At 42.4% G+C, this 10,236-nt stretch overlaps 1 protein-coding gene across 1 annotated transcript in view; it reads left to right on the top strand.

Moving 5' to 3' along the window:
- Positions 1 to 665: 665 nt before the first annotated feature.
- LOC121851361 (probable serine/threonine-protein kinase nek3) overlaps positions 666 to 10,236 on the top strand; it is an 85,458-nt gene continuing 75,887 nt past the window's right edge. The window contains exon 1 of the mRNA XM_042345193.1: positions 666 to 703. Within this exon, the coding sequence (XP_042201127.1) occupies positions 678 to 703 (26 nt within the window). The 5' untranslated portion in view covers positions 666 to 677. The remainder of the gene's footprint in view (positions 704 to 10,236) is intronic.

Genomic DNA, 10,236 nt, shown 5'->3' with positions numbered 1-10,236 from the left:
CTGTACCTGTGCTGTGCTGTACCTGTGCTGTACCTGTGCTGTGCTGTGCTGTACCTGTGCTGTACCTGTGCTGTGCTGTACCTGTGCTGTGCTGTACCTGTGCTGTGCTGTACGTGTCCTGTGCTGTACCTGTGCTGTGCTGTGCTGTACCTGTGCTGTGCTATACCTGTGCTGTGCTGTACCGTACCTGTGCTGTGCTATACCTGTGCTGTGCTGTCCTGTGCTGTGCTGTACCTGTACTGTACCTGTGCTGTGCTGTGCTGTACTGTACCTGTGCTGTGCTGTGCTGTACCTGTGCTGTGCTGTCCTGTACCTGTGCTGTGCTGTGCTGTACCTGTGCTGTGCTGTGCTGTACGTGGCTGTTTCCTGCTGAGTGGCGCGGCGCTGAGGAGAGAGGGAGAGGGAGAGGGAGAGAGGGATCGCTCACCGCCCTGTCCCGCTGCCTCCGGTAGAGGATGGACGGCTTCACGGCCAAATCTCTGCCGTCCGAGAAGCCGACGGCGTTCAAGAAGAGAATCAGCAAAGTGTTTCACCGCAGCACGTCAGGGGGCGACCACCCGCCGGGACCCCCGCGCCGCGCCGCCTCTCCCGCCCGGAGCGCCGGCACCGGCCACAGGAAAAGTTGGGCATCCTTTCGCCACAGGAAAAAGTCAACCGATAGACCGCTGGAGGAGCCGATGCCCTCCACACCTCTCCCGACCAGGTGGGCAATACCGCACACGCCCGGCCCGGCCCGGCCCGGTCCTTGTTGTTATATATATATATGTGTTACTCATCGCTGGGAATCATCATCGCCGTAGTAATACTCCTCGTAATCTGATACCGAGTCTTATCTATCACAGAATAGACTGTAAAAGTGAAGTGACTGTGTGTATGTTTTGCGGACCAATTGCCCCTCGGCTCCGGGCTTTAGTAACCAGAGGGACCACCGCCCCCCCCCGAGCCCGAGGCTCTCAGGACTGTCACAGTGCAGAGGCTGCACTGGGCGGTGGGCAGTGGGCGCTGGGCGGTGGGTGGTGGGCGGTGGGCAGTGGGCAGTGGGTGGTGGGCAGTGGGTGGTGGGCGGTGGGCGGTGGGCGCTGGGCGGTGGGCGCTGGGCGGTGGGCGGTGGGCAGTGGGTGGTGGACGGTGGACGGTGGGCGGTGGGCAGTGGGCGGTGGGCACTGGGTGGTGGGCAGTGGGCGCTGGGCGGTGGGCAGTGGGCGCTGGGCGCTGGGCGCTGGGCGCTGGGCGGTGGGCGCTGGGTGCTGGGCGGTGGGCAGTGGGCGGTGGGCAGTGGGCGGTGGGCGGTGGGGTAGGCGGTGGGCGGTGGGCAGTGGGCGGTGGGCAGTGGGCGGTGGTACTGGGCGAATCATAGTGATTTAGCTGTGGTTTTTTTTTAAATATATGTAGATGGCGGAGCTTTTTAATACCATATTGATGGTGAATTAATTGAAATGCCCTCTGAGGTTAATAAACACAGCGATACGGTCCTTGCGATTGATATGCTGCAGCGCCTTGTCAGGTCGAAACAAGATTATGACTACGTTTGATGTACGGTGTTTCTAAGCACTTCACAGAAATAATCCAGTCAGTCCGTCAAGATGTAACAGGTTGATAACTATACAGACCATTCTCAGCATGTATTGGGCACGGGTAAATTATCGCATTTAAATGTGCTGTTAGTGTATGTAATAATCCAGAGAATGGACTACCAAGATTGCGATTATTAGGACACGTTCATTTCAAAATTAATAACTGATCTGATTTTGTAGATTCTAAAAGAGCGGATCAGATACTAATTTTGAGATTAACGTATTATCGCCTACAAATTATACAATCAATTCTCTTTACAGTATATTTTGTGAAGCACTTTGAGAATTCTTGAAGTTGTGTTAAGGCACTATATTAAATGCAAGGATTATTATTATTATTATAATAATAATAATCCTTGCATTTGATATAGCGCTTTTCACGTCGGGAGGACGTCCCAAAGCGCTTCACAGAACACACTGTAAAGTGAATTGACTGTATATTTGTGGGCGAATGCGGCAGACAATTGCGCACAGCAATGTCCCACAAACAGTCGTAGATTGAAAATGACCAATTTATTATTGTTTTTGTTTTTGGAGGGATTATTATTAGGCTCTGTGTGGAGTAAGGAAACTTGCCCAAGGTTTCGCCCTCTGCCTGGAATTGAACTCAGGTCTCTCACTTGCAAAGCGAGTGCTCTAACCACTGAGCTACAGGACTCCACACGACTCCAATTATTATAATAATTATACTGTCGAATATGAATAACTAATATGTCTATTCCTCCAGTCATATAATTCTTTTCCCAACAGCTATTTCTCAGTAGTTCAATTGACAAGGATTTATAAGCCCAAAATGTTAGGCGTGTCTGATTGTTCTTAAAAGTAAAATATTTGTTTCCCTTTGGGTAAAACTGAAATTAATTTATTGCAGAGGAGGAGAAGAAGGGTTGGGGACTCTGCAATTCAACTGATGACGCAGTAGAGTTTCATGTTTAGTATAATTGCAGGATTCAAATTTCAGGAGTGTGGCACATGTATTTGTTATGCATGTATAATAATAATTGCAGGTGCTGAATGACAGGTGTATTTATTAGGCTTTGTGAAGTGTAATAATATTGCGTAAGGGGAAAATCCATTGCCTCCTTCCTACACAAATCGCTCACTTGCTGTACCAGTTTCAGAAGACAGATGTTGCAGTTTTTCAATGGCATGATTTGGAGTTGAGCTTCAGTTATTGGTGTATGCTAGTGTTGTGGCCAGTTGTTCTAGCGAAAGGAGTTTTATGACTGTAGGAGAAGTCTCAAAGCATTTCACAGAATATACTGTAAAGTGAATTGACTATATATTTTGTGGGTGAAACTACCCAAGAATGGCCACTTGCATAGTTAGAATTTCAGATAAACAAAGCAGCAAATTCTCAAACTGTATCACCCTTATCATCTAACAATAATATTCAAATATCTGCCTTGGTAGATTGGTAGAGCAATTGAATAGAAAGAATTGTCAGGGTATCTGGAGTATCATTAGTTGGATAGATAAATATTTCCATACTTTTTATGGTGGGAAATGCTGGTAAGATTAACACACACACATTTAATATGGTTATTCGATAAAGGGAATATTTTGCTCCCTAGAATGTTGTTACTGTTGTCCCAAAACATTATGTAATTGAAAGCAAGATACGTTTTGTGTCTTAAATCATCTTTTAATGTAATTTAACACCCAAAAGGGCACACACATGTGAATGAAATAATTGAAATACAGTTTAAGCATTGGGTCTGTACTTCGACTGTAAATAAAACCATTGCCCTGAAAATATTCCAGAGTATACTTGGGCAAACATGACACAAACAGCTTGTGTTAAATTTCAATGCAGCAACAATAAAAAGAGTGTGGTATTAAAAAGATTTAACACCCAAAACAAATCTTGTTTTCAATTGCATCAATTTTTTGGGACAAGTGACAAGAGAGCAAAGTATTCCCTTTTATCGAGTAACTATATTAAATCTGTGTGTTAATCTTACCGGACGCATGTCCTGTGCAACATTTTACCGAAAGAACTACTATCAATAGCCTATCTTTAATATTAAATTAGTATTGTGCTAGGAAAGTGAAGCAGTATAGAGATATGGATTAGGAAGCCTAGTTTACACTCTCTGCTCTATAATCCATTCTATATGCTGGAAAAATAACACAATTCTGACATTGGTATTCTTCATGTGTACATCTTGTGGTCCCACTAGAATTTGATTTTTTTAATAATGCTATTAAGGAGATGATTGCATGGCTCTCTCTTTATTACTTCCAAATGCTCTTTTCATAGTTCCCAGGCGGGCCATTTTTTTGATATATGTAGAAAGCTATTACTCACAAGAGTTGCTTAAAATTAACAAAACTTGACTGAGAGCTCAACATGGGCTTGAATAAGGAGTGGAGGGAGGGCTATGGGGATAGAGCAGGGGAGTGGGATTGATTTGGATGGTTATTTTCAAAAAGCTGGCACAGACATGATGGGCCAAATGGCCTCCTTCTATGCTATATAATTCTATGATATGCATGCAAAATACATGTGAAATTTTTCCAGCGTCTGGAATAAAATGTGCGATATGTCCCTGGAGACATGCACTATGCTTACATAATTCCTGAAAGTATTAGGTACTGTATATGTTGGAAAGAGCCAAGGCTTGAGGACCCCAAGGCAGTGTTTAAACAGCTAAAAACACATAGAACTGGCAAGCGTCCTGCTGCCTATCCAGCTCGAATCATCCTATCTTTTAGGCCTTTGGCTTACAAGTTCAACAATATAATACAATTCACATTTATATAGTGTCTTTCAAGTCGAGAGGATGTGTCAAAGAGCTTCAGAGCTCAGTGGGAAGAATCCCTGCCCCTAGTGACCTAAATGCCGCTCCAAGTCCTGAGGTTGAGTCAGGCTGGACCTCTGTTATTAGAAGTTCCTTGATGTACTTTAGACCTACCTGGCTCAACATCAACAACAACAATGTGCATTTATATAGTGTACCTCACGTGGGGTAGTGTCTCAGAGTATTTAACATTGGTGGAGCTTCAAGCTGAGTAGGGAATGACCATAGGCATGGTCGAAGAGGAAGGTCTTCAGGTGTGATCTGAAGATAGGGAACAAAGGGACAAGGTGGAGGGGTAGAGGGAGAGTGTTCCATAGTTTCAGGGCGTAATGGCTGAAAGCATGGCTGCTGATGGTGGAGGGGACAAGCGAAGTGTATGAGGCTGGAGCCACCTGAGCACAGGCAGTGGTTAGTAGAGTGCCCTGAAAGCAGGTCGGAGGGTTAGGGAGGAAGTGATGTGTATACACATAAGAGGATCTTGAAATCAATTCATTCTGTGATAGGGACCCAATGGACCCTGGCAAGGAATGGGGAGACAGGAGTACAGAGTTTAGTTCAGGTGAGGATAACGGCAATGGAGTTTTGTATTAATTGGATTTTATGAATGGCATAGCTGGGGAGACCGGTGAGAAGGGCGTTGGAATAAAATCAATGGACTTGGAGTTGCAGCTGGATAAAGATTGGAGTGTCATCTGCATACATGTGGATGTTTGCCCCATGTCGCAGATTATTACTATTGTGACGGAGCATGTAAAAGGGGAAAAGAAGGGGCCAAGGATAGAGCCTTGGGTTACGCTGCAGGTGATAGGCAGAAGGAAAAACAGAGACAAAGTGATGGCAATTGGTTAAGTAGAACTCGAACCAGGTGAGCTACTGGTGAATGAGAGGAAAGGTAATTGATCAAATGTTATTGATCATTCACTGAAGGATTCCACTCAATGGGAAGTTGCTATTAACAAAGTAGGCAAATACAGTAACAGTTTGCATCTTGTATAGATTATTGATGTGACCACTTTAGGAATTGTGTGCTGTTTTTTGTGGAACCCTAACTTCAAGTGTTGGATGGACTTCAGAGAAGAAAAATTATGGTGATTCTGGAACTTCAAGCTCTATGTTATGAGAAGACCCTCACAGAGCTGAACTTTTCCATTAGTCATAATCCCAGCTCTTTAAAGAATGAGAGGCGTAGGTGATTTAAATGGAAAGAGGCTATTTGCCTTAGATTGTGTGAGCAAAACTAGAGGCCATAGGTTTAAAATGAACTCATCTAAAGTGAGATAAGCAATTCGAAGAACTGTTTTCACAAAATCATAATGATCCTTACCTTTGGTATAACTTCTTTCAAGTCTGCAGGATGCTCTAGGGCACTGCTGATGACAGATCTTCCAGACTCAACTGGACTTGGAAGAGCAGAATAGTCACTGGAGACAGGGATTCTTTCCACTCAGCTCCTTTAACCCTGTGGTCAAAGCCTTAACGGATAGGTTGGTCCTAGCTGGACAAGCAGCGGAAGCTTGCCAGAATGATGCCAGATGATTCCAGAAATGGGACAAGGATGAATAATAATTAAAATGGAGGATTGCCAGGCGATATACCCTTTTGTTTCCAAATATTGTATTTTGATGGGATCTTAGATGTGTCTTTACATCGACGTCCCATCTGCCTGTTTTTTAAAGTTTCATCCAAATCATAGATGGTAAGCAGTGCAGAAGGAGTGAAATTACCACTATTCACTGTTGGATCCACGTTTGTTTAGATAGAACACGTTAACATTCATTTTGAAGGAATAATATAGCTTTTTTTAAACAAACGTAGTTTGAATACTTCAAGCTGAAATTTCATGGTAAAACTTTGCAAACTCCCCATAAAATTCAATCAAACGTGGGTTCAAACCGATCCAATAAAGAATAGGATTGAATGTGAAATTGTGTAAGATAAGTTACCTATAATGTAGAGTAAGGTTACAATATGTGATAGTTACATTATAGGATTTTGATGTGCTTTTGATGTGCTGGTAGTTTCTTTATGAATGTTAAAGAAAACCTTTAAACTAACTTAAAAGTTAAAATATTTTTTTTCTTTAAGAATTATCAGCAAAAATCACAATCGACACAACTGTTGCAAACTGGCAGTGGAGTCCCATAGAGTATTGGTTAGAACACTTGCCTCACAATCAAGAAAACTCGGGTTCGATTCCTAGCAAAATCTTAGGCAAATTCCCTAATTCCACACACCTCTGTTTACCTAGCAGTAAGTAGGAACCTGGTTGTTAGTCGATTGGTGAATGGCTTTTCCAGGGGTAATAATCCCTTCCAATAAATAACAACAAATTACATTTGTATAGCACCTTTCACGTTAGGAGGACGTCCCAAGGCGCTGGTAGGGTAGTGATTCATTGTCGGAGGTGCCGTCCTTCAGGTGAGATGTTAAACCGAGGTCCCATCTGCTGTTCAGGTAGAAACTCTCTTTTCGACTTTATTGCATAATGCAGGCTTTAGCAAAGGAAGCAAAGCCAGACTTACCTCTATTGAAAATTCTAATGAAGAGGAACATGTTTTAAATGTATGTAATTGTAGAAAAAGCAGAAACAGGGCAACAAAGGTTGGGCTTGTTTGCTGGAAAGGCCTGAAATATGGTGCATGCTGTACTTAATTCTCACCCTGTGGAGCATGGCAGAAAAATAATGGTTGTTTAACATTTTTTCAAATGCAGAAGCTGCCTTGCCAGGAACAAGCACTAATCAATACCATGTTTTCCTTTTGTAGTAAAACAGTAAATCTGACAGTAAAATAATTTGAAGTCAAAATACACAGTAGATCATCCCATCACAATGCCACATTGGTTGCTGCATTCATCCACAAAATATTACTGTCCTTTAAAGTAAATCTTGTGAAGCGCTTTGAGATGTCCTCCCAATGTGAAAGGCTCTGTATAAAATTGCAACGATGATTATTATAAATAAGATACAATGTTGGTCCCTGTTAAAGTATTCTGTTGGCCTCATGCAAAGGGGGTTTTACTATGTATCTAATGATGCCACATCTGACCTGACACATAGCATACATCCCCAGTCAAAATCAGATAGCTCAGCAAAAAGCAATCATGATTGAATTATCATATGTACAATGTGAAAATATTGGTTACAGTGTGAATGCACTTCATCCTTGATGGGAGTAAAATGGACTTAAAAACAGTCGAATATGAAGTAGAGCACACCCAGACACCGGGAGAAATTCCATTATCTTTTTGAGTAAATCCATAGGATATTTAACAATCACCTGAACAGGGAGACAGGACCTTAGTTATATGTCTAATTTTTTTACATTGTACTCTCGTCAACTGGCCTTCATGACAGTTGAAATGGCTCACAGATGACCCAAAAATGCAGCACTCCCCCAGCAACGCATTAGAGTGTCAACCAAGACTGTGAGTTCAAATTCCCAACGTGGGCTTGAACTCACAAACTTCTGACTCGGAGGCGAGAGTGCTACCAACTGAGCCAGTGTTTTGAGAATTGTAATGTGCTCTTTCAGGGAACTGGTATTAACAGTGTGGACAGACAGATTAAAACAAATATTTTCTTTGATGGTAGCTGAGTGAAATGAGTCAGAGTCGGTGCTGGCATGAAAGCCTGTTGACACGAGAGTGCAAAGTTTTAAAAAAAAGTGACAAGACTTCAACACCTATCAGCACTTATTTGGCAAATGCACTTAAACAGGATGTGGGGGTGGTTAGTAAGAAAATGGAGATGTCATTCATTCAAAAGCTGGTATTTGGCATATGGTTTTCAGACAAATTGTATTGTGGAAACAGCTTTACTGTGCATTTCACCCAATCTTCTCCAAACCGCAAATGCTTGAAGATGTCACTGAGTGGAGAAAGAAAATGTTCAGTCATGCGCTAAATGAGTCCACAGAGAACAAAATCAATAAAATACAACAGTATAAGGTGCTATATCAATTGCAAGAATTATTATCTTTTGGGAAAACTGTGGCAATTTTAACATTCGCAATAGGTTCTACCTTCTGAGATCCACCCAAGACTTTGTAGTTCTTTAATAGATTGTTTTTGGCCCAAGACTAATTAGTCTTGCCCTAGCTGAGATCACATAGCTCAACACAGAGCAAATTAAACCTGGAACTTAACTCCATACACCCTTCACACCAGTTCCCTATCTCAAAAATGATTGATTTCAAGATACTCTCACTCGTCTACAAGTCCCTTCATGCATTGGCACCTCCCTGCCTTTCTGAGCTGCTTTCTCCCCACTCCACCACCCGCTGCGTCTGCTCAGTTGGCTCTGGTCTCCTGCTTGTCCTTCGCCCCCGCTAATCCATCAACGACTGCGCTTTCAACCACTATTCTCCAAAGCTTTGGAACTCCCTCCAGCTTGCGCCCTTATTCCCCTCTTTTAGATCATGACTGAAAACCTTCCATTTTGACTGGGCAATGGATTGGCGGGAGCGAGGGACAAGCAGGAGACCAGAGGCAACTGAGCGTAGGCAGCGGGTGGTGGAGTGGGGAGAAAGCAGCTCAGAAAGGCGGGGAGGTGCCAATGCATGAAGGGAATTATCTTGTCATCTCTTCCCTCCCCCAGTTCAGCTCCAAGACGCTGCCTGCGTGAATGGTGCTATATAAATGTTATTGTTGTGGTGGTTGTTCTGTTTGATTCAGTCTGGCTTTGGGTTGAGCCTTTACCAACTAGAGCTTTTGGGGTAGTGTACAGTGGATGTTTGAGTATTGTCAGCAACTGTATGGAATCCTTACTTTAGAACTAATTTCATCAATACCCACTCTCAATTTTTTGAAAGCAGCATGGGTTATCTTATTTGAATAAATGGAAACGTGAAACATGGCATACCTGTATTTTTAAAAGTAAACTATGAATACATTTAAAATACAATTCATTCATTTTAGAAAACAAAACTTTTTTTAACTTCCACTACTTTGTCCAAGTAGCCAGTATTATTTGACATTCAGTGTTGGCATGCTAATTGAGTCCAGGGAAGGTGAAATCAAGTCCGATCCTGCATCTAAAGGCCCACAGATATACATTCTAGACGGGTTTCTGGATTGCAGTGAGAAGCTTTTTTTCTTGTCTTCCTAGTCCATGGCATTGCAATCTTTAGTGCATTGTCAGCCCAGCTGAGATAAGCTAATTTAACACAGACCAGAGACTGAACCTGAGACCTTTGCAATCTGTATAGGTTAGCAACTCAACAGACAGACTCACCGAGCTAATTGGACAGAGGGGCTGACAGTGGGGTCTATCTCACTCTGTTCATTAAAATATCAGTCTATTTGTTACACCTCTACTACAACAACAAAATTACATAGCGCCTTTCATGTCGGGAGGATGTCCCAAAGGAATTGCCATTTATAAGGGTTAATTACATTTGTGACCCTGTGGTGAAGTATGAACTGACACAAATTTCCTTTTAAGTAGTAAAATTTAATTAAATTAATTAGTAAAGAAATGCATAATCAAAGTTATACGCTACATCAAATTAATGCTTACAACAGGTTAGTAAAGTTCATTGCAATGTGTTCATCAGATCAATATAGTAGCTTTGATGTAGGAATTGGCTTATATAATAATAATAATAATCCTTGCATTTGATATAGTGCTTTTCACGTCTTCTAAGCATCTCAAAGCGCTTCACAGAATATACTGTAAAGTGAATTGACCGTATATTTGTGGTTGTAAACATGCATCGATCCATGTTGTTTGTAGTACATGCCTCTTCCTTCGAGATTGGTCGTGATTAGCTGCTCCATTCTCTCTTCTCCGATATAACCCAAAACATCTCTGATTCTTTATACCTTTTTGGTCACATACGCCAGTCTGTTCAATGTAT

This window comes from Callorhinchus milii, unplaced genomic scaffold, assembly GCF_018977255.1.
Source record: "Callorhinchus milii isolate IMCB2004 unplaced genomic scaffold, IMCB_Cmil_1.0 Scaffold33, whole genome shotgun sequence".
Taxonomy (NCBI): domain Eukaryota; kingdom Metazoa; phylum Chordata; class Chondrichthyes; order Chimaeriformes; family Callorhinchidae; genus Callorhinchus; species Callorhinchus milii.
The sequence above is the reverse complement of the archived record's forward strand: the minus strand, read 5'-3'. Positions and strand labels throughout refer to the sequence as shown.